This window comes from Pinus tabuliformis, chromosome 6 (assembly GCF_031772625.1).
Source record: "Pinus tabuliformis cultivar Carrire ecotype Pingquan chromosome 6, CPIR1, whole genome shotgun sequence".
Classification (NCBI taxonomy): Eukaryota; Viridiplantae; Streptophyta; class Pinopsida; order Pinales; family Pinaceae; genus Pinus; species Pinus tabuliformis.
Genome location: NC_142292.1, coordinates 877,506,215 through 877,532,345, shown reverse-complemented (window position 1 = coordinate 877,532,345; position 26,131 = coordinate 877,506,215). Strand labels below are relative to the sequence as shown.

The following is a 26,131-nucleotide window of genomic DNA, read 5'->3' as shown; positions in this document are numbered from 1 at the left end:
ATAATGTGACTAAGTTACTTAATGGAATAAGAATATACATTGTATAAAAAATGAATCGGATATTGAGAATTATTTTGGAAGCTTGGGACATTAGTTACATTTAAGGAATATTTTGGAAGGGATTTTTTCTTTTATTGAATATTTAAAAAAATATTTAGAACATGATTAACATTTAAGTGAAATTTTATTAAAACATCAATCGAAAAATCTCATGCCTAAGTGTCTTCCAGAGTAAACAACAAGGATTACAATCTACTCAAAGAACATAACAGGTAAAAGTAGGATGGTATTATGGAATACAAGTTCAAAAATATTCTATTGCGAACTACAAAAAAATTGATGATAAAAAGTGATGAATTCTTCAAAACAATTGAATTTGTTTAGGAAAATCAAGGACCTTAGATAATAAGAGATTCCATGCTAATACCTTAAAATATATTAGAAGATGAATTGAACATAATAATAAATTTATGGGATAATGAATTTGATAATATCATGGACTTCCATAGGAGGAGATTAAACAATGGTTAATTACCTTTGTAAACAATAAGGAAGACCAATTGTCAACTATTCAAAAATTAGGCTTATAATCAATAGAAATGGAAGAAGAAATATTTTCACTTAGGGTAAATAAACATTTTATTTTTCCACCAATGAAGGAGTATATACAAGATTGGATTAAAATATCCTTATCAAAAAATGTTCATCCTAGATAACTACAAAAGGTGGTTACATCAAGAATACTTCAAACCCAAAATATATAATCCAATAGTTCGATGCTAAAATGAGAGATCATCCCATCCTCCATTACTATACATTTTTTGTGAGTGTCTTATTTTCTCACTCAAAGAAATTTCACTTCTTTCCTCCGAGTCTCTGATCATCTAACCTTGTTAAGTGTATTTCTAATTTGTAAATCCAATCTATGAATACATATATTTTTTCTTTTTGGTTACTATGCCATTTGATTTGGTCCATGGGAGTCCCAACCTAATCCATTTAGGATGAATTCATTCCTTTTATAGTCTAAATATTAAGAAAATTATGTAGTGTGAGAGACACACTTTCTTTTCTAATATATTTGGACTCTCAAAAAGAGATTTTCTAGGATTTCGTGGCATTTGTGGTTTCAAAGACTTCTTAAAAAATGTAATACCTAATGAATGTTCTCCTATGCATCTTATGATTCTAAATGAATGAAATCATTTACAACATTGAAGCTTCTAGGCCATTAGTCTTGTTATTCTCTCTATGAATATCATTGCAAATAGGTATTCCTAATTTTGTAAATTCATGGAATTATGTAATGAATTTAGTTATTTGTGAGATTGCTATATTTTTTGAACCATAGTTCATTATTTATTTTAATGTCCCCACCTAGTCTACTCACAATTGTATATTATTGAAGCTAGATTTATTTATATGAGCAAATATATTTAAAATATGAGTGTGAATGTAGAACACCTCTCTTATAACATTTTAGGGGAAATATTCATAATTCCCTAGGAGGGTGATTCTTTTCTTTGACAAGGAGATAGATTAATATAACTTCCACTATAATTAGGTTGAAAGGTATTAAAAGTAACAAATCCATGATACAAGTTGGATAGGTCATCGAGACAACCACTAATATAGCCTTATATATGAAACTATAATGATAAAACATGAAAATGATAGAGAAAAAAGGCCACATGTCTGGGTCCATAACCCTCAAAACGGTGATGGCATCATCAAAAGACATGTCTAATCATCAAACGGTGTAACGAATGGTCCAAGCGACATTTATCTTTATCAAAATTCATGCCTCATTAATCCAAATTAGATCACTATATTATTTTTCATCCATATTGATATTTGTAGGGTGGAAAAGTAAGAGAAATTTGCTTACAAAAACAACTTTAACATTGTAATGTAGTTTGGAGAATTAGGGTCAAAAACCTTCCAGGACAAATTTGAGGCTTTAAAATGATTTTTTGGGGTGTAAAACATTGATAATTATTCATGCACCAATTGAAGTTATTATACACTAAATTTATTTTCCAATGGTTCAAAAATCATGTAAGTCAATTTTAATATGCAAAATTTGTGCCTTCCAAAAGTTGACTTATTGTGAATAACCATCGTAATTCAGGAAGATGCCACATCAACCCCCATTACTCGTGGAAAAGGGATAAGATATGTGGGCCCTATTTATAATAATATAGGATGGTTAGTTATAAATCATATTAAGCTTTGAATGAGTCTAATTTAAATCTTAGTTGGCTATCAAACTATGTTAAAACTAGGTGACTATGAGGAAAAGGGGTTCAATTCTATTATAGTGTATTGTGTTCCATAATAGAGAAAAGAAGCTAAGAGTGGATAGAGAGAGGGTAAAACAAATAGGGATTTTGTTTCGTAGTATCCCTTGGGATAGATGTATCAATCATTTGTATTTGTAATATTTCCATTGAGAGAAAGAGAGATCTAAAAAGTAGCCTCACCTTCCGACTAGCCTTTCTCCCCATAGGGTTTCCTAGATCATATCTTTCTATTAGTGTGGTAGTATAAGGGACTATTTTATTTCTCTATTTTATTAATTTTTATATATTACAAGAATAAGAAGAAAATAAATAAATAAAATTCTATGGAAAAGTAACCCTCATTTTAAATATTCTTTCGATTTCAGTTTATTTTCTAAGATCTATTTTGATGAATCATCCCATAAAATATACATGGAAGTTTATGGAACACTAATCATCAATTTTTTTTCTCTCAATCCTAAAATTATCCATATCATTCCTACATTATGTAATGTAGTACCATGTCATCATTGAGGAGCGACGTCCTAGCCCTAATGGGAAATTTTAAAGGTGCTTAGGGTGAAAGAATATATCTAGGTAGATGAGAAGTCATCATTTAGCTTAATTCTCATCATCAGGTGTACAACTTCCAAGGTGAAGTGGAATTCCCTCCAAAGGGTGTGCAATCATCACCCATGAAGTGTAGGAGAAATATCATTAATGTCCGCCAAAGAACCATGACCATGTATGGATTATCATCATGTACAATCTCCAAGAATCAAGTCAGATAAACTTGCATGGACACAAAAGTAACAACCCGTAGTTGGTTTTTCACGTAAATAAATAAGACGAAGGTCATGGGACATGTATTCCAAGTTGAATGGGAAAATCTTAATGACTTGTGGATTAATAATTGCTACAGAAATTAACAAAGGAAAAGAGGAAATAATTGGCGTTTAATTATGAAAATAAAGGAATATAGGAGAAACAGAAGGTGCAGAGAAACAAATTTTCATGCCAAGGAAATTAGAGGAAAAATTAAGGAAAATGAAGAAAAAGGAGACCTCAATGATTAAAAGGCATCATAGAAACAATTTATAGATTCTGTCATTTAGTTTCTGTTCTCTCCTTTCACACTCTCATACACTCTCGCACACTTAGAGAATTCTTAGAGACTTCCTAAAGAACTCTAGCATTCACTTTGATTGGAGAAAGCAATCAAAGGAAAGCAAGGGAGTGTAAGAAGACAATTGGATCAACAACTACAACAAGCTTACTTTGTAGGTAACAGGTTGCATGTGTGATCTCCTTGCTATTTTTGGATGCATGGTATATGCATGTGGTTCCTTGGTTATGTGATGTCATTGGCATGGAGATTTTCCTGTATTGATAGTGGTTTCAAACTTTCCTTTCCATTTCATGGATAACCATGGTGTAGTGGGTTTTCCCATCTGGTTTTCTCATTGGTTCGCAGGATCCCTATAATTATGGGTTGGAACAAATTCTCTGGAGAGATCAAACAACTTGGGCTTCCTGAAGGTTGTGGGTTAAGTTACTAGTACTTTGATCGTGTGGGTTGGGACAAATTCTCTTGAGCCCTAAAATAGCTTGGGTTCCCTGGAGGTTATGGTTTGAGTTACTAGTTCTTATAGCCCTAGACAATTTGGGTAGAGACCGATCTCATTGATGCTAGTTATTTCTGGACCATATAGGTGAGATCATTGTGCTTGAGGGTAGAGGTGGTTTGGCCTCTGGAAGCCTTGGTTGGTTCTATTTTTATTTAGCACTTGAGATCCCACATTCATGCTTGGAATATGGTGCGGGGGTGATTGGTTGAAAGAGAGATTTAGTTCAACCCAATCTATGGTCGGCTGGTATATGGAAGTCCATCATTTGGTCGGATTTTTCATGTGTTAATATGAATCATTCTATCATTGTTATCTATAAGAACTTGTAATGTTTATTATGGTTATCTTACGGTTGATTTTTCATAGCTTCTATTCTAGTTATATGGTTGTTATATGCTTTGTTTTATGATGTGCTCTAGTTATGGCTCTTGTTCATGATTTGATAAGTTACTAGATGGTTGATGAATGCATGGGATAAGAAGTGTTATTGCAGCTACCTACAGAGGGCAGAGATTCTTCTTGGTGATTTTTGGATGAAGTTTAGAATTTTATGATCGGATATGCATTCATGACCTGTAGCTTATATGTTTACTATTTGTTTGACGAAATTTTTGTCTAGTATAAGGCATGTCTATGTTAAGATCATGTTTAACCTTTAATTTTCTAGCATTGTTATTATTGTTGTGATGATTATAGAAAGTTATTGGTAGTTCTGGGTAGTGGTCTAGAGGCTAGCATGAAAACATGGCATAGATCTCGCGACCGCATGCATAGAAGAGGGGATTTTGTGTCACAACCACACATAGGAAGGTTTATGGGTGTGGTTGGAGCCTCATAACGGCATGCACGATGTTTGAAGCGTGTGGATGGGGAGTAAAACTAGTAAAAAGGAGTTCCATCTCAGGGATTGATCACCTGGAATGGTTGGTATGATCTTGTGTGATTTGTCGTCTCTAAGGTATGTCAGTATGTGTTTCAGTTTTTTGACCCCACTTGCATAACTAGAATTTGGAAGTTGGTTCATATCATAGTGACAATCAACTCATGTTTTCCCTGGAGAGTTTGTAAAAGTGGGTAAATGTAGGAGGTGTAGTTACAACCAAATTCATTGAAGCATAAAAATCGACCATATTCAATGTTAAAGGTGTGTAAGCATATCACAAAATGTATCATCTTCAAACATTACATTAGCTTTTGAGATTATAAAAGTTTCCACATTTAGGTATTAGAGAATAATTAAATTGCCCTATTAGTGCTCCTAGCACTAGGGAGAAGAAAATTTTTTAGGTTGACGCTTCAATCAATACATGTGAGAGATAATTGATATGGTGTGGTGTAAACTTCATGAGAAGTGTCATAGTATTATACATGGGTTATGCAATACCATTATCAATTAGTGCCTCCAATGAGAGAGAACTTACATTACTTAACTTACCCTTTCCTTAACATTTCTTTTTCTACACTTTACTTAGCCTTTTTCTTTTCCTTGATTTGGCTTGCTTAGAAAATTTTATTCTATTTAATTTCAATCCCCTTTTTAGAGGGGTAGTTCATCTCATATGGATTCAAGTTATTTTCTTTAATTCTCTTTTACTTTGATAGGTGTGATATGCATGGCATTGGGGTGAATGCATGAAAAATAGGGGAAATTGTCTTTTAGTCATCATCCATCCCTTGTTACTTTTTTAAATTTTAAGAATCGATAATTTCTTTTGATTTATTTTTCTTGCAGATTCATCAACCTCTAAGGATTTCTAGGCACCTCTTCTTGTAGACAGAGGAAAATAAGGACAAAGTGTTAGGTGTGGAATTGTGTGGACAAACCAATTCTATTAATGCCTCTTATTTTTGTACCTCCTAGATAGTTAAAGAAAATCCCCAAGGTGCTTGCACTTTAATAGAAGGAAGAGGTGACTACCAAGGTGAAAGAGGGAAACATGTATAACTTCCAAGCATCATGATCGATTTTTTTATGTCAACCTATGTTCCTTAGATTTCTAAAACATTAAATATAAGCACTTTCAATGAAACAATGACTAATGTCCCTCATGGTTGTTGACCTATGTTCATCAAATGAATATTGTAATAAGGTGGATAAGTTGGTTAATGATTTTATTTATGCCTAAAACACATTTTATTTTCAACAACTATTTTGCACATATCTCTATAAATGATCCTTATATCTCCTTTATTGACTTGGAATACATGTAATGTTAATATAATAAAATTATCATAGATCTTATCCTTTTATTTCCATTATATTGTAATCCCTTATTTTATTAAAAATAACTAACTATAACTCATTATCAATGAAATATATTTTGATATATATATAATTTATTTTTTTAAACTTATCTATTTTTCTATATGATTTATCATTTTAATATCAAAATGTGACTATTAAAGTTAATCATTCACTTTAAAAATAAAAATAGAAATAGATTCACCAAATTGAAAGTGAAAAAAACTTCTCAACCATATTTTCTTCCCCACATGTTTAAACACTTATTACAACAACACGCTTGAGCCATAACCATCAAAATATTTAAAAAGTTTCTTATCTATTTTATAAAATTCATCCATTTAAAACAAACATTATATTATTTAAATTTTTATTTAATATTCTTTAATATAATACTTATGAAAATATGTAATATTATCACTGCATTATTAAATATGATCAAGATATCACACAATAATGATTTTAATTACCTTTTTCAATTTGACCTGTTTTAATCCTTCTTCAAGTTGTTGTTCTAGTTGTTGCAACTCCTTGACACTTAGTTGATCAAGATCTTCACCCATAAGATGGCTGCATGCAATGTAACATTTTAAATTAAAATGTCACATGATGAAAAATAATTGTTACTTATATTCGTCAAAAGTTATTACCTTCTCCATCTTTGTAAGTTATCGGCCTTTCTCTTCAATTCCATCAACTCCGTGTTTGAATCCTGCGCTTAATTATGAAAAATAAATCGCTTTATCGGATCTTTCTTAGCTAAATTAATCAGCTAACTTTTTTTAAACTAAATTAACAAAACCAAAATGTTTAGTTTAATATGATCACAATGAATGCCACAAATCGAAAGAGGTTGCATAATACATATTATTAAGGATCTAAAAACAATACATATTATTTTCAATATAAATATAAAATATAACTAATATGACATCAATAAAAATCAATATTATTTTAATATAAATATGAAGCATAATTAATATTATGTATAATATGAAATAAATGTTCTTTTGACTTCAATGTATATTAATAAAGAAAATATAAATATTTACATATAGAACATCACTATGCATCCCATATACAGTTCAAAGATTTATACAATAAAGTCTCATTGTATGTTAGGTAAAATTGGCTTGGGGTTAGAGTCAAGTTTGATCGTGTTAAATAATGGTGATTTTGGGGAATGCGGTATTGTGTACCCATGGTTTTCTGTCCATGGTATTGCATGTAATGAAGCCTATAGAAGGCTGGGAAGACTTCATTGTAAGGAAAGACAAAGAAATGAGTGATGAAAGCTGCATTATGTGTATGTGTTATTATTGTTGTCATCAATATTTTTTATTGTTCTTCTCGCTAAATAATTAGAAAAATCTTTGGTTAAATTTTCTTCATCTGGTATCAGATCCAAAAGTTGTGTTTTGGCTTCAAAAGGATGATTTTATACCCAGGGTTATTTGGCCTCGTGAATGAAGGAGGTCTAATTTTCTGATACAGATATGGATCGGGAAGATAATGGTTGAAATAGATGGAAAATGTATCCATTCCACGGGAAAAGGTAGCATGAATAAATGGGAGGCGTGATTCTGACATCAATGTTGGTTGATGCACTCTACAGAGAATAACAATTCCCATGGCGAGGAATACCGTCATTAGCACTCAAATCCATTGTTGTAGAGTGGATGTAAGTCTTTGAGCAGGGCCAAGAAGAGGATGCCAAGGAACAGTGGAAGAAGCCCTCGTGCAATGGAGTGGTCTGCGTGAGTGGTCGACTTGCTAGAGAGAAACACGTGCACGTGAAAAGCAACGACCTAGGTGATCTAATTGTCGGCATTGATGACCATAAGGATGACATATGAACGGTCTCCGTGGACAGGGAAGCTTCTTGGCCCTTAATCAAGAGTCTGGTAAGGATTAGTCTTGATCAAGGGCGTAAGTCACGGGGGACATCTCGTGAGCATCAGTGAATACTCAGAAGGCTTTCTGTCAGATCTATGATCGATAATCTTCTAAAGGATAAGAGGAGGTGGCTATCAAGGACCTCGACCCAAGCGAAAGCAACAAGAAAGAAGTTGCTACGTGGGTGAGATCCACGGATCGTGTGAAGCAGCAACCAGAGCAGAATGAAGCTATAGTTATAGCGTAGGCATGGTTGGAAAAATTAAGGCACCATATATAGTTGCATGGGAATCCTTTCTTGGCTACTATGAGAAATGTAGGGATTGGGCCGAGGAGTTCCTGAACATCGTAGTCCTTGATGCCATAGGAAAATCGAGGGTCAAATAGGTCCCTGTGGCCGAGATCATGAAAAGTGATAAGATGGAGCTACGATAGGAGATATATTAATTGGTGTGAAGTTCATTTTTTTAGCTAGTGGCAAAAGATCTGACAGGATGAAGTTTGGAGTAGATGAGGTATTGACCAATGCCATGAGGAAAATAAAGGCATGGATCCTTTGGCGTAATAATGGTTGTTCTAACGCATGAACCCACACGAAGAATCTGTGGCAGAATCATGCTATCTTTTCTCAACAATTGGCACTGCCGAAAACGTTAAAAAGTACACTGGGGAGAACACGGAGGAGAGTAGAACTAGTGGAAATACTGGTGAAGGATTTCTGCGAGAGTAATGGGCGTGAAGAAAAATGATTGATTAAATAGAAGATGAGCGCTCATTGTGGTTGCATTGAAAAGAGCGTGTTCAAGGATGAGAATGAGGACGAGGTGATCGAGTGGACCATGTGCATCTGTGTTCCAGATTACTGTATAAAGATAGCGATAATGTTGATGAAATATCAGGAAAATAACAACAATAAATTAAAATAATAATAAATAAATTATAATGAAGTCAAATTTTTGCATGTAAATGGGCATATGGCTATTAGACCTGGTATGGCATGTTTAGTTCTAGTTAATCGTTCGTAAAGTCTATGTTAGACTTAGGTGATAGGGGATGTTGGGTTAATTGATACCTCGGGTATTAAAATTTGAGGGGGGTAAGGGCCAGAGTGAGCAGGACTGGGCTAACTCACTTGGCAAGGTTGGTTGGATTTAGTCAAGAATCCCAAGTCAATTTTAAGAGGAAAATATTAGGTAAAATTGACTCGGGGTTAGAGTCAAGTTTGACCAAGTTAAACAATGTTGCTTTTGGAGCACAGGGTATTTTGTAACAATGGTTTTCTTCCGATGGTATTGCATGTAATGAAGCCTATAAAAAGTTGGGATGACTTCATTGTAGTGAAGGTCAAGGAGGTGAGTGGTGAAGGCTCACTTGGCTTAGCAGGCTAGGGTTTTTACCAAGGCTAATGAAATTTGATTAGGGTGAGATTTTCCGTGGAGTTGGGGATTTCCTAGAGAAAATACTTTGTGCATTATGTGTATATGTTATTATTGCGGTTGTGGTTATTTTTTATTGTTTCTTTCAGTAAATATTTAATTCTCTCCTGTTAAATTTTCTTCATCGTCATCGTCATCCCTAGGGCCTTGGATTATATACTTCAAAACATACCAAACCTCATCACTTGCATTATATGTTTCCTAACATACCAAACCTCATCAGTGATGAGAAAAACAAAAATCCCATAAACAAACATGCATTCCGAGAAATGAGAAGTGGTCAGAAATCATTTAAAAGTTTTAATGGTATTTTATAATTGCTTAAATTAAACAATATTGAATAGTCTCCTAAGATTATTTAATTTTAAATTGTAATTGAGATTGCTACACCTAGTGGGAAATATGGAAACATGTCTACATACGCATGAGTTTTAGAGAGTGTTGTTTGTTCCCCTTTTCCCTCCTGGTTTTGCTCCTATGTTCAGTTCCATTCCCGACAGTTGTTCCTGGTCTTTCTCCTCCTCATTGTTGTTTTTTCTCATCCTCTATCAAGTTCCAGTTGTAGCGGTTGTTTCTTGTTTTGCGGGAATAATAAGCTCATCAAAATGTTTTATGTTTCGTGCTTTGTATTCCAACCAGGGATCAAAATTGAACACGTCAGAGCCCTTCAAAGGGTCTCTGGCAAGTTAGAGAAGTAAGAAGAAAATTTTACTAGTCAAAAAAAATTTAAAAATTGATTTTTGTCATTTAAAAAAAAATTTGGAATAATATCTTAAAATTTTTTAAGAAGTGCTGTCAAATTGTCAATTTTTTTTTAAATTTCATTTTTCCTGAAATTAGAATTTTAGGAATGAAAAAATTAGAATTTTAGGAATGTTGAATTTGTAAATTTCTTTTCATGTTAAAACTTAAGTCCCATTTTAGAAACTCCCATTTGAAAAACAACAGTTTCCTGTTGAGTTGTTTTTTCTAATTGTGCATATGATGCAAATTCTTATTACGCCTTAAGGCGTTTCCCTCTGAAATCAACTCCCCTCTCTGCTTACCTGTCATCGTGTAAGCCACACGATTATATGTTAGACGATTGCAACAATTTCAGCCGTTGATCGTTGATTCAAAAGGGTTGCCCAAACGGTTTGGGCGTTTCATTTGGCAGATCGAATAGTTTCATCAGGGCAGCTGAACCGGGCTCTCTAGTGCTACATGCGTCCCACTAACCCTGTTGGTGGGCTTTTCTTGTACTGTCTGTGGGTGGAGTTGATTGATCCCAAGGCTGTACTGAGCAGGTAGCACATTCTCACAAATCCCACATTCTCACAAATCCCGGTGTTCTCAAATCCATCGTTGAGAAAGCGGACATGAGAGAAAGCGATACCGTCCTGGAAATCGGCCCGGGTACTGGAAATCTAACCCTAGAGTTGCTGCAGGCCGCCCACAGAGTCATCGCAGTCGAGATCGATTCCCGGATGATCGAAGTAGTTCACAAACGCATAAAGGGGACCGAAATGGCTCAGAGATTGGAGGTGAGTTCCAATTTCCTTTGCATCTTGTTTTTACATTCATTCACCTTATTTACCTCATTAACAATATGTCAATTCCACATGGATTGTGACTCTTCATGCCCACCCCAAGTTTCAAATCCTCAGAGACATGTTTTCCCTCCATGAGCTATTGCTTCTATGCACCTGTGTAAGCAGCGGCTCAGGCTCCGGCTCCATGTGGATGGGGCAAGGTGTAGGTCTTCTGCCACAATCACTGAGACATATGTTTTCGAATATCTGTTGTCAGCCTGCTATAGTTTGTTGTGATATTCATATAATGGAAATGGGCATGCTTTCTGCATGACCTGACTTCAGTTCATCGTGATAATCCCATAATGTAGAAGGGTGCGCTTGCTGCATTTGTAAACTGGAAACATCAACCAAAAAAAAATCCTACATTGACAACAATACTGAAGAAGGTTTATTTGTGAAATACCACATACATTAAAACTTTTTCAAATCTTTGCCAATCTGAAAACTGGGTTTAGGGTGAATTTCTCATGCCTATGCGATGAAAACTGGCTATGGGGTGAAGTCCTCATGCTTATGTGATAGCAGCCTTCTTTTCTTCAGTTACTACCTTTCTCCAATCTAATGATGCTTAGAAGTACCTGTGTGCTTTGGGAAGCCATAATCTTGTAACATACTGCACTTTCTGTCTGGCAATGAAAAATGCCAATTTTGGCAATAAAACACTTCTTCTTTTTGCAAATTTGATGTTGCAGATGGATTCCCTACCCCCTTATGTCCAATTGGGCACCTCAGTATTAAATTTATGCAATTCAAGCCTGTAATTTCAAGATTCTGGCAAAATTTCTGCCAGATTTACAAGGAAAATGCACTGGAAAGAGATTCTGTTTACTGCAAGGTTAGCCTAAGCTATGTGCTTTGCAGGTTCCCTTGTGATGTCTTCGTAATTGTCTCTTGCAATTCCTTTTTTGTTCCTTGTGATTGCTGTCTTTGGTGATACCTTATTAATTTTTGGGATTACGATAAATCAAAGTTGCTCTTCTCTAATATGACTATCTCCTTTTTCTTTTCTGTTATGGACAGTTGGTGCGAGGGGACATACTACGAACAGACTTGCCAACTTTTGACATATGTGTAGCCAATATACCTTACCAGATATCATCTCCGCTCATCTTCAAGCTTTTGTCCACCATGCCCAAGTTTCGAAGTGCCACCCTCATGCTTCAGAAGGAATTTGGCCACCGCCTTGTGGCAAAGCCTGGTGATTCCCTTTTCAATCGCCTGGCTGTCAATGTGGATCTTCTGGCCAGTACCAAGCTCCTTATGGATGCGAGCAAGAGGCATTTTACGCCATGCCCTAAAGTGGATTCCTCTATTGTGAGAATCGAACCAAGGGCATGGCCTCCTCCAGTCGACTTGAGTGAATGGAATAGATTCACTCTGATGTGTTTCACCAGAAAGAATAAGACTCTCGGTGCAATCTTCCTGTTCATCAATTTTAATCTTGAAGGCATATATCCCTGCTATTGTTTATTTGCACCCCAAGATTATCTTCTTTAAAGGCATTTAGAGCATGGATGGCAGCAATTTCTCAACAAATAGTATAGGTACATTTGCATTGTATGAGCAAATGGAGGAATTTTTCCTTTTTGGTTAAAAGGACGAATCATCTTCGGCTTTTCTTTGCAAGCAATACTTTAAGCAGACAGGTGTTTCAATATGAATTAGTTATGTTTTTTTGATCTCTTCATATTTATTTTCTTCAACATGTTTGAAACCTTTTCTTCTGGGAACTATTGTTTTTGCAAATATTTTACCTTGAATCAATTCGTCTCAGCATGCATTCAAGTTAGTTAGAATGGAATCACATAGGTTTCAGCAGTTTAGCCTAGTCGGTTGTCTCATTAGTCAAGACTTATGAGATGTATGTTAAAAGACTGAAATCTGCTTATGTTAAGGTGAATTTGTGCTGAAAACAGTTTTCAATACTCACAGATCAGACCTTGATCCGAAGAAACTTGTGGGTTAATGGAAACTCATGATCACAGATATAACTGAAAAAGGGAAAAAGAAACCCTCCTATTGAACGATTTCCTCTGTGAAGTTTTTCTCAAGCTCTTGTCAAATACAAGGCAAACTCTTACATTCCAGCTTAACAGAGTTCTTCGCAGAACTGAGGTTTTAAACATTTTGTTCGTAACTGACAGGAAAAATATCTTGAAGATGGATCACTTTCAGCTGCATAATTTTTTTAGTGTCTTGTACTCTAAAGTTGGAGTACGAGGGAAAATATTCCTTGCTCATTAAATAAAGCCTCATCTGTGACTCCGTCGGTAACAACCACTCTTTAGAAGGTAGGCCCCGATATAAATACCAACATTTTGAAAGAGAGTCTAAAATCCTGAAAGGCTCTAAAGGATCATAGTGTACAATGGTGACTTGCCCACAAAGATTAGTCTTGCACATTACACAAGACTTGATCGAAGGATTTTCTGCGTAATGAAAAAAGCAATATGGGAGATTCCAATCACGTTCCAAGGCATTTTTTAAAATGTGGATGTGACAAAAGGTTGTTGTGGAACGTGTTGTTTGTATATTTTAACACACTAACACTTTACAACAATGAACTAACAATATTCATGATGAAAATAGCAATAGGGAAGATTTATCTGCATAATGAAGATTTATAATCCTAATGTTGATAGATATGTCTACTAAGTGGTTCCAGTTAATGGGGCATTGATTTGAGTGGTCAATATATTTTTATTATTTATCAAAGTAATCTTGTGTTGTATTTGTGTTCTTCAATTTATGCCTTACGGCGTTTCCTTTGCAACATCTGATGCAAATGCTAGTTAATTATTATGTCACAATTACCTTTCGATACCATTACATTTGGCAGTTGTTCCCATTTCAAAAACAACAGTTTCTTTTCGAGTTGTTTTTTTTAATTGTGCATATGATAGAAGTTCTTATTAATTATTATGTCACAACTACCCCTTGATACCATTACATTTGGTAGTTTCAATTGAGAGCGACTAGATGTCAATATGGGCCATGTATTAGGTCTGTAATTTCATTGGGTTGTGCTTGAAGGTTGCCTAAAGCAAGGTTTGATGACGATTTAAGTTGGAGAGGAGCATAGATTCATCATTCAGCAAACGACTTTCAAGCAAGGTTTAAGCACGATTTATGCTTGGAGAGGAGCGCATTCAACAAGCTTCCTAACATACTGGATTTGATTTGTTTGCGGATTCCCAATTCCTGGTATGTTTTCATATTAAAAAAGGAGATACCAAAAACACATACACATTTGTACATTCGTTTGTTGAATCCTAAACCTATTTAGAATTTTACTAAATTTTTTCGTTCATGCAATAAACTTAAATTTGATTGAGCTACTTGTATATTGGCTTGAACGTTTTGGTCACAAAAATTTCCTACAAAATTAATCCTTATCTAAACTGGAGCAGGAATATAGGTCTCCTTTTTATCCATTAATGGTAAATGCATTCGATATATTAGTTGTGGCTCATATCAGACCTGCTTTATATACAACATCCATGGGGTTGTTGTTCCACCATTTTCCTGTGGCTCATATAAGACCTGCCTTATATACAACATCCATGTGGTTGTTGTTCCACCATTTTCCTGTGAAAAAATAAAAAGAAATTTGAAAATAATTTATTGTTGTCAATTGAATTGCTCTTTTTTTTTTTTGCTTTTCATTATAGAAGTGCGACCTGAATATGTGCCCTTCTAAATGAAATTAAGACTTGCCCTTCAAATTTGATCACTGATTCCAACATTACTCATAAAATTATCGTCTCCATTATTTGATCCCCACGACATTGCATATAAGTTGGATGTTGTGTACACTTACTTATACCAACTAAATGTTTCGTGACATTGGTGGAGTGTATTCACTAATATTGGTGGAGTGTAGATCAGGGATTTTGGGTCAAGGAAAAATGGCTCGGTATCTTCATTTCGAAGAGATAGACGACTCTGCATCTTGATTTGGAAGGCTATGTACTATCGATTTGGAGGAATTTGTATCTATCTTTGCCCTTGGCCATATGCCATGGGTCTGATGGCCATACTATACTCGATAAGGATCTATTTATAAGGCATTTTGGTATAGATATATAACATTGTGGATGTAGGAGGTGGCGTTGCAGGGCTAGATACGATACAATGATTTTGTCCACGGATCCATTTGATCTCATCTCATTTTTCAACTGAATAACATAACAATAACACTATAATTGTACATAGCTGAAATAACATAGTAGTTGAAAATTATCCACATGCAAATTATCCTGAAAAATCTAGATTTGATTTCAAATTATGAACACACACCTCGAATTGATTTTGATTTCATAAATTTTTATTTATTTTTCATACAATTTCATCTTTCATTTGTTTCACATGGAAAGATAAGAAAATGATCATTTGATCGTTATAGTTTCATTCTTCCAATCCCTCTCTGATGTCGTTAGCTCAAAAAATAGCAATCATAACAGACCGATGAAAAAACTCATGATATGTTCTATAACATCACGAGCTTCATGAACCAAATCTATAACACCAAGCTTGAGCATGCCCTCTGTGAAGGGAAGGCACACTACTATCTGAATTCCAGAACCCTTTGCAAGAAGATGTCGATTGAACATTTTGGGATGTGCTTCCCCTGCGTTGTTGAGCCATAATGGACTTCCTCTTTCTAGCATGACGTCAGGTTATCCAACAGAAGGTGGGAAATCATAGGACATACAGGTTAAATTGAACCACTCTGTATATGTGATATCTTCTGGTGATTACAATTTGTATTGTTGTCTTGTTGGAAGACTACTACTTCCTTCAGTAGGAAGGGACTGAAATAGTTCTCTTAATTGAAGAGTTCTCTTCTCATGCATCTCTTCCTGTATGTGCATCTCCTCGTCCATCCCTTGACACATTTCCTTCTTTTTGTATTCTCAATTAAAATCCCATTATTCCAAACAAGTCTTCCTTGCTTTGCCAAATACTTTCGAGATACCGAGTATGTCCACCCTATGTTCTGAAGGGTTTCTTTCATCTGGAACGTTAGTCTACTTTGACATATTTCATCATCAAGACGTCCTGATAGATTTGCATTCCCACTTGAAGAATAAGCCATTACCTTTCTCATCCCCTCGACAATTATAACTATAGTTGTTTCATCCTTTTTCCCAAGATAAGCTCTATCTAAGCCTTTTATTTTCATTTAATAACTTATCACACATACCTCGGATTGATTACAAACTTAATTTATCTGTGCTACGACTACCTCATCCTGGATGAGCCAAATAGATTGGTATATTTGGGTTTTGAGGAAGGCATACGGGAGTGTTTTTATCATTTCAAAGCTCAAAGGAAAACACTTTTCTTCTTCACAACTATTCCTAAGAAGATTGAGAATTTTGCAAGAAGTGCTCGTGAAAGCTGTGACTATAAACATAAGCAGGGGTGGTTCAATAGACTTGGATGTCATACGAGATGTTTATTATGTCAAACAAGAGGCATGATTGTTTATTTAAATTCATGGGTTTCACCAGAGTTAGAATGTTTATCTCAAACAATTTTTAAAATGTTTCAAATAGCCAAATCATGAATATTGTAAGATGAATTTATCTGTGTTGCAGGTACGCCACCCTCGATGAGGCATATATATTGATAGATCTGGGTTTTGAGGATGACATACAAGAGGTTTTTTATCCTTTCAAAGCTCAAAGGAAAACACTTCTCTTCTCTGCAACTATTCCTAAGAATATTTAGAATTTTGCAAGAAGTGCTCTCGTGAAACCCGTGACTATAAATACAACAAACTTCAATTTCATACAAGAAGTTGAGTATGTCAAACAAGAGTTAGATATTGTTTATTTGTTCAAATTTTTGCAAAAGTCTCCCCCTCTTCTTCTCATTTTTTGTGAGAAAAAGGTAGATGTTCATGATGTTCATGACTACCTTCTTTTGAAAGGAGTGGAAGTTGTGGAAATACATGCAGGAAACGATCAAGAAGAAAGAGAATATGTGATTTTGATGTAGGAGCATGAGGCTTGAAGGCAAAAGGCTTCGAATTTATTCCAAAAATCCAAAAGAATGTTACAAGCAAAGGAGTGGGATCCTTTAGCTGTCAATTTACAAACTTTCTAGATAGGATTTGAGCTAGGATTTAGGGATTGAATGGAATTGTAATTAATTCATGCAGTTTTGATTTAGTGAGATTTCCAAGGAGAATATCGACTAGATGTGGTATTGTACAAGATTAGGAAAATTCGATCTAGTGTTTAAGGATTTGATAGTTAGGATGGAATAGTATTTCTATAAGTTATGAATGATTGTAAAAGGATTTTGACAGATTCGGCTTGTTCTTGCCCTATATGATTAAAATTGCAGACATTAAATCTCTTTGCATTTCTCTGTAAAATTGGTCAATCCTGGAGGGGTCGAGTCCTTTCGTAGTATCTTTGTATATCATTGAATTTCCAGTTTGGCTTAAACTCAGAGTTCTATTGATCTGGTATGTTCGTATTTAATTTCCTTCTTTTGTTTATTAGCGACTGCGGGGTTAGAAGTGCATGAATTCTTGATCTAGGACTGAAGTCCCGCACTCATTATTAACCGTTGATTTCATTTTCAATGCATTGTGTCATAGTCAACAGTGGGGGTTGGCCCTGTTATTAAACATTGTGGTAATATGAAGTCCTGTGAGCCATAGATCTAAAACCCACTATCATCAGGCATTAATCTCAAGTCCGGACCTAAAATTTTATAAACTGTGGTTGATAAGTCTATCGACTCCGTGAGGCGTAAGGTCACGTAGAGCTTTATGCGATATCACAATGACCATCGGATCATTGTTAATCTTGACCGTTGGATCGCTGGTTAACATCAGATCGCAAGGTTCAAGAGTGAACGAATCGGCCGACGGAGTTGCGAGATGTGATATGCGATACGAAGCGCACCGATAAATATCACATCGCATCATTAATAAGGAAAGAAACCTTACCGATGAACTTGTGATTATCATATGCAAGGTTTGAAGGAATTGTTTAGCATTTGGCGGTTGCGACTAAATTAGTGGTTCTGCTAATTTAGCAAAGTATCTAACTCTGGAGGTAAATGACTGAGACTCCGAAGGAAATTGAAGAAGAAATTCCACCAGAATTGGAAGAAATAGTTTCCGGATTTGAACGTTTGTCACTTACGCCTACACCCTAGCCACCATTTGTGGTATCATAGCAACCTACTGACATTGAATAGGATCTCCAGGGGCAGAAGAAGAAATCCAACATGGCATTTAGAGTTGGAGGAAGAGGTGGTAGTCGAAAAAGAGGATGACCAGTTGTAAATGCTGAAGTGTTGGAAGCTATGCAACAGATGCAAGCTAGATTGGAAGCATTGGAAATGGGAAGAGATGTAGATGTTAGGGATGTTAGTGAACCTGAAGCTGGTGCTACAGAAGATGAATAACCTGCAGATGTAACTCCTAAAATGAGATTCTTTAGGTCAGTATTGAGATCCACATCCAAGCCTAGACTTGAAGTGTCAATCTACACAGGAAGCTTAAGCCTTGAGGAATTGATTGACTGGATAAATGACATGGAGAAATTCTTTGATTATGAAGAAACAGATGAAGGGAAAAATGTGAAGTTTGCCGTCACGAAACTGAAAGGACATGCAGAACTTTGGTGCGATGGAGTTTAAGTAGAAAGAACAAGACTTGGCAAACAACAAATTAAGAATTGGAACAAGATGGTAGCAAAACTAAGAGGTAAGTTTTTGCCAAGTGACTATCAACAAACATTATTTAGATAGATGCAGAATCTTAGACAGAGGTCTGTGACAGTAAAGGAATATATAAAGGAATTCTACAAAGTGAGTATAAGAGCAGGACAAATCCAAGATACAGATGAGAAGGTTGCCAGATATGTGAATGGTCTCAGAATGGACATTCAAGAGTAGATAAGTGCATTGTCTCCTAAAACAATAGAAGAGGCTTATCAGATGGTACTGAAGGCTGAAGAAAAGCTCATGAGAAAGCAATTTGCCAGAAATAGAGGTACTTTCTGAGGAAGGGGAAGACATGGTGGTAGAGGAAGATCTACAACACCTGGAGATGGAGCTAGCAGCAACTCAAGTCAGCATGCACCCACAGGAGGTAATGAAAGTGGCAGAGGGAATTTTTCCAGAGGAAGAGGAGGAAGACGTAGAGGAAGAGAAGTAAGATGTTGATGATGATGATGATGATCGTGGTTAACATCCACTGAGACCAAATTGGTCTATCGGACCTATAATTTTCTTAGTTCTTAATTGTTTGGCTTCTTGTCATTCTTGGCGAGATTGGTGCTGTAGCTTTCTTTTTTTTCTCTATGGTCTTCCAACTTCCTTTATCTTGCATCTCCTTCATCTCTTCTGGTTCTTGGGACATTTGTGTCTTAGGTTTGCGATCTATTGTATTTGTCCTTTTGAAGATAGTTAGAGAAGAAGTTTGGTCTGGGGGATCTGCTTTGCTATTATATGAAGATTTATTTTGTGCGGTATTCGAATCCTCATAACTGTTGATGCTTGAGGGATTGTCGAGTTCACTTTTTTGCTATTGGGCGGGGCTTTCCCCATGCTTGTCTTAAGAGTTGTTTCTTTCTTTCCCGATTTCCTATGATTCAGAGTTTTCTGGAGAGTGTTCTTCGTTGATGACAGTGTAATGTTCTTTTTGTGCTCCTTCCCACCATGTAGATTTGTGGTGATTCTTTCTAGCATAATTCTTCTGGGAGGCTTTTGGGCAATTTTTGGCTAGATGTCCTGTCTCAAAGTAGGATCGACATCTCAAGAGGACACTTTCATAATCGAGTTTCTGGTTCCAGACATAGTCTTTACTTCTTAGGTTTATTTTAGCTGGGAATTCGGCGCTGAAGTCCATTTCCACATAGATGCGTGCATAGGTGGTTCTGGCATATTCCTCTGTTTCTGGACACAGAGCTTATGAGTGCCCAGAAAACATAGGAATGAATTAGAGGAATGCAATTGTTGCAAAAGATGAAGAGGAAGCAACAAAGGTAATAGATGAAGAGAATGAACGAAAGAAGGGAGAATCTTTGGTAGTCAACAAAATTTTGTTAAAACCAGCTAAGGAAATTGTTGAACCAGCACAAAGGAAAACCTTGTTCAGGACTGCTTGCAAAGTTCAAGGGAAGTGTTGTCAAATGATAATAGATAGTGGTAGTACAGATAATTTGGTCTCCAGAGAAGTGGTGGAGAAGTTGAAATTGAAAACAAAGAAACATCCAACACCTTATAAGGTATCATGGCTTCAAAAGGGATATCAGTTGGTAGTGAATGAGCAATGTGAAGTAGAGTTGGAGTTGGCAAAATACAGAGACAAAATCCTGTGCGATGTGATGCCTATGCATGTGTGTCATATACTTTTGGGTATAGCATGGTAGCATGACAAAGGAGCTATGCACGATGGAAATAAGAACACATACAAATTCAGCAATGATGCTGTCAATCATACATTGTTGCTGCTAGAAGAAGAGGATACATCGAAGAAACTAGATTCAAAGACCCTTTTGCTGAGTGGAAAGGAGTACTTACAGCAGATGGAGGAAGATGAGGTAAGTTTTGCATTGGTTTGTAAACCCAAGGTAGCAATTACTTCCACAAAAGTTTCTGATTTACCCATTGAAATTCAAGAGATGATGGACAGCTATTGTGATATTATTGTAGATGATTTTCCTGATGAGTTACCACCCATTAGAAAAATCAGTCATCACATAGATTTGATTTGAGGAGCAAATGTACCTAATAAAGTAGCTGACAGGATGACTCCCATAGAGAATGAAGAGATCAAGAAACATGTTCAAGAACTATTAGACAAGGGACTAGTAAGAGAGAGTTTGAGTCCTTGCATAGTGCCAGCAATGTTGAGCCCAAAGAAAGATGGGGGTTGGAGAATGTGCACTGACTCGAGAGAAATCAATAAGATAACAATCCAAGTACAGATTTCCTTTACCTATAATCGAAGATTTGAGGGATTGTTTGAGTGGAGATAGATATTTTACAAATTTAGATTTAAAAAGTGGTTATCATCAAATCAGAATTAGAGAGGGAGATGAGTGGAAAACTGCTTTTAAAACCAAAGAAGGATTGTATGAGTGGATGGTAATGCCTTTTCGATTGTCGAATGCCCCTAGCACATTTATGAGACTTATGAATGAAGTTCTGAAGGAATTTATTGGTAAATTTCTAATAGTATATTTGGACGATATATTAGTTTATAGCAGATCTAAGGAGGAACACGTGAGACATCTGAATTATGTGTTAGAGAGGTTACAACAAGAAAAATTAATGTTAAATTTATAGAAGTGTTCATTCATGAAAGAGGAGTTGGTGTATTTGGGCTTCGTTGTTTCTGTTGAGGGTTTAAAGATGGATCCAGAGAAGATCAAGGCTATCATAGAGTGGCCTTCACCAAAAAGTGTCTTTGAGGTAAGGAGTTTTCACGATCTTGCTAGTTTTTACAGGAAATTCATAAGGAATTTTAGTAAGATTAATGCTTCAATTATTGATACAATAAAGGATGATAGACAACCATTTAAATGGACTGCTGAAGCAGAAAAGAACTTCCAGATGTTGAAGAAAAAGATTACTAAGAAACCTATTTTGATTTTGCCTGATTTTAATAAACCTTGTCAAGTGAAGTGTGATGCCAGTGGAGAAGGATAGGCCTGTAGCTTATTTTAGTGAAAAGCTGAATGAGACAAAGAAGAAATATTCTTTTTATGATAGAGTTTTATGTAGTGGTGCAGTCTTTGAAGAAGTGGAGACATTACTTGATGTCCAAGGAGTTCATACTGTATTCAGATAACCATGCATTACAGTACATTATGAAACAGCCGAAGCTTAACCAGAAGCATGCCAAATGGGTAGAATACCTGCAATGTTTTAATTTTGTATTAAAACGTATAATTGGTCAATCAAACAAAGTAGCAGATGCCTTAAATAGAAAAAGCATTTTAGTTCAAGAAAGTCAAATTCAAGTGTTGGGTTTTGATTTTCTTAAAGAGTTATATGAGAAATATCTAGATTTTAAAGAGGCATTTGAAGCTTGTAGGAATCCTATTTTGTTAGACAGAAGCAAGTGCTTGGATTATTTCCTACAAGAGGGACTATTGTTTAAAAGAAATCAACTGTGCATACCAAGTTGTTCTATGAGGGAGAATTCGATCAAGGAGAAACATAGTGGAGGACTTGGAGGGCATTTTGGTGCAGATAAAACTTATGAATAGTTGAACAGGTTTTATTTTTGGCCAAAGATGATGTCTAAAGTAGAAAGGTATGTGAAAAATTGTAAAGACTGTCAGTACGCAAAGGGAAGGAGTCAAAATATAGGTTTTTATGTTCCTCTACCTATTCCAGATAGGCCTTGGGATATGGTAAGTATGGACTTTGTTTTGGGTTTACCAAGAACTCAAAGAGGAAATGATTCAAGTTATGTAGTAGTTGATAGATTTTAAAAAATGGCACATTTTATTCCATGTTATAAAACCAGTGATGCTACTCATATTGCTAATTTGTTTTTTAAAGAGATTGTAAGATTACATGGGCTACCTAAGAGCATTGTTTAAGATAGAGACACCAGATTTGTTGGACATTTCTGGAGGACATTTTGGAAGAAGCTTGGAACTAGATTAAGTTTCAGTTTTGCTTATCATCCTCAGACTGATGGATAGATTGAAGTTGTAAATAGAAGCTTGGGTAATCTTTTGAGAAGTCTTGCAGGTGAACATCCAAAACAGTGGGATCAAGTATTGGCACAGGCAAAATATGCATATAATGATTCTCCTAACAGAAGTATAGGGCATAGTCCATTCCATATAATCTATGGAATGCACTAAAGAGGAGTGTTTGAATTGAGAGATTTGGGAAAATCTTAAAGGAGAAGTGCTAAAGGAGAATATTTTTCTACAGAAGTTCAAGCAATACATGAACAAGTAAAACAACAACTACAGGACAACAACATCAAATACAAGGGCAGAGCAGATTTGAAGAGAAGAGAAGTTAATTTTGAGGTTGGGGACTTGGTTTTAGCACACCTGAGGAAGGAAATATTTCCAAAAAGGGAATATAATAAACTGAAGTTTAAGAAAATTGGACCACGTAGAGTCTTGAGAAAATTTTCTGCAAATGCATATGAAATAGAATTACCCCATGATATTGGAATTGGGTAAAACAATTACCTATAGCAAAGGAATTGAAGCCAAAGAGGATTTTGGACAAGAAATTGTTGAAGAAAACAAGAGGACAGGAGTATTTTCAATATTCAGTCAAATGGAAAGATCAACCAATTACTGAAGCTACTTGGATGACAGATTCCATGCTACAGAAGTTGGGCAATTCTGTAGAAGAGCTCATGGACAAGAGCCCATGAAGAATTTTTCCTCAGGAGTCTGATGCAGGAGCATGAGGCTTGAAGGAAAAAGGCTTCGAACTTATTCCAAAAATCCAAAAAAAAGTTACGAGCAAGTGGCATCCTATAGCTATCAATTTACAATCTTTGTAGATAGGATTTCAGCTAGGATTTAGGGATTGAATGGCTTTGTAATTAATTCATGAATTTTTTATTTAGTGAGATTTCCAAGGAGAATATTGACTAGATTTGGTATTGTTCAAGATTAGGGAAATTCGATCCAGTGTTTAAGGATCTGATAGTTAGGATGGAATAGTATTTATGTAAGTTATGAATGATTGTAAAAGGATTTTGACTGATTTAGCTTGTTTTAGCCCTATATGATTAAAATTGCAGACATTAAATCTCTGTGCATTTCTGTGTAAAATTGGTCAATCCTAGAGGGGTTGAGTCCTTCTGTAGTATCTTTGTATATCATTGAATTTCCAGTTTGGCTTAAAATCAGAGTTCTATTGATCTGGTATGTTCATATTTAATTTCCTTCTATTGTTTATTAGGGACTGTAGGGTTAGAAGTCCATGAATTCTTGATCTTGGACTGAAGTCCCGCACACATTATTAACTGGTGATTTCATAATCAACGCATTGTGGCATAGTCAACAGCGGGGGTTGGCCCTGTTATTAAAACTTGTGGTTATATGAAGTCCTGCGAGCCGTAGATCTGAAACCCACTATCATCGGGCATTAATCTCAAGTCCAGACCTGAAAGTTTATAAACTGTGGTTGATAAGTCTATCAGCTCCGTGAGGGGTAACGTCACATAGATCTTTACGTGATATCACAGTTACTGTTAGATCACTATTAATCTTGACTGTTGGATCGGTGGTTAACATCGCATCGCAAGGTTCAAGAGTGAACGAATCGGCCGGCGGAGTTGCAAGATGTGATATGCGATACGAAGCGCGCCGATAAATATCACATCGCATCATTGACAAGGAAAGAAACCCTGCTGGTGAGCTTGCGATTGCAATATGCGATGTTTAAAGGAATTGTGAAGCATTTGGCTCTTGTGGCTAAATTAGCGGTTCTTCTAATTTAGTAGAGTATCTAACTCTGGAGGTAAATGACTGAGACTCCAAAGGAAATTGAAGAAGAAATTCCACTAGAATTGGAAGAAATAGTTTCCGTATCTGAAAACCAATATCTTTGCTTTTCTTTTCCCCTATGACAACATTAAATAGTCACCCTTCTTCAGTGTATCCTGCATTTACACACAAAATATTAGTTTCAAAACTATGAGACACTAAGGTCTCCTCAAACAATTTCATCATCAATTCTTCTGGTTGACTTTCACTTCCTGAATACACCATAAGATTCTCCATTAGTTTTGTATTAGCTTCATCAATTTTCCTGAGAAAACTCTTTGTTCCATATTCATATAAATGGATCTCTTCCTTTCCAAACATTTCTTTGATCTCAATAATTCCTTTGTCATCCTCCTTTTGACTTATCCTTTGGATGTCATCCGACTGGACATCTTCCTTCACTTGACTGTAACTTTTCTCTCTATTCTTCATATGACTATAGATAGTCATCTTCCTTCCTGATTCCATGATAATGTCACAAGAATGTCTTCCATCTCTCTTATCTAAACTACCTACATGACCACAACCAGTCATCTTTTCACCTGTTGATATGACAGTTTCCAATAACTGCCTGTTTTCCCCCAAGTTTACATGACCTGCAAGCACACAACAGTTATCAGTTTTAAAAATACAAGACCTTTCGCCCTCTTTTGATGCTTCAAGCACCAATCTCCCATCATAGACCTTCTAGATTTCAGTAGATCCTCTTTGTTGTGACTCCATTCCTTTGAGTCTCTCCTTCTCTAACAAATCAATATGAATTTGTTCAAGTTCTCTGAACTCGTTTATCATCTTGTCATTCCACTTCTGTTGCAATAGCTTCCACTTGACCCGTTTCTTTGTTCTCCATCTATATCTTCAGTCTTCATTTGTCTTTCTTTGTAGCCACTCCGTTAATATATCTACTTCTACTCTCATTACTACCAGACTAATCTCATGCTCTTCATTCTGCTGCCAATTGCTATACTCCCGCAATCTAATGCCTTCCTCAAATTTACTCTCATGTTGCTGATCATCTCTTTTAAATTGCTGGTTTCTTCCATCTTTATCCTACTGGATTAATACTTTTGTTTCCTTCATGTCTCTAAGGACATAACTTTCTTGCTGCTCCTAATCTTTCATCTCATCTTCAAATAATCTCTGCTCAATTTCTCTGATTTCAGCATCATATTTATTAATGTTGTCTTCCATACCTACAACCACATTATTAATTGAAGAGTCAAAACATTTACTTAACTCTATAAATGTTAGAGACATTTCATCCTTATCATACATGGTAACTGCAATATCTTCTTTATCAGGTTCTGAAAGCTTCGTTTCTCCTTCAGGTTCCTTGAGCAATCTTTCCAACAACTCTATTTCCACTTGACCCGTTTCATTATTCTCCATCTATATCTTCGATCTTCATTTGTCTTTCTTTGTAGCCACTCCTTTCTTATATCTACTTTCGATCTCATTATTGCGAGACTAATCTCACATTCTTCATTCTGCTACCAATTGCTATACTCCCGCAATCTAATGCCTTCCTGAAATTTACTCTCACATTGTTGATCATCTCT

At 35.6% G+C, this 26,131-nt stretch overlaps 1 protein-coding gene and 2 pseudogenes across 1 annotated transcript in view; 1 reads left to right on the top strand and 2 right to left on the bottom strand.

Annotated features, from left to right (window-relative positions):
• Positions 1-6,798: 6,798 nt before the first annotated feature.
• LOC149261677 (agamous-like MADS-box protein MADS2) overlaps positions 6,799-26,131 on the bottom strand; it is a 270,101-nt gene continuing 250,768 nt past the window's right edge. The window contains exon 3 of the mRNA XM_089370321.1: positions 6,799-6,864. Within this exon, the coding sequence (XP_089226447.1) occupies positions 6,799-6,864 (66 nt within the window). The remainder of the gene's footprint in view (positions 6,865-26,131) is intronic.
• On the top strand, positions 8,813-12,555 carry LOC149261679 (ribosomal RNA small subunit methyltransferase, mitochondrial pseudogene; annotated as a pseudogene).
• On the bottom strand, positions 15,513-16,174 carry LOC149261678 (truncated basic helix-loop-helix protein A-like; annotated as a pseudogene).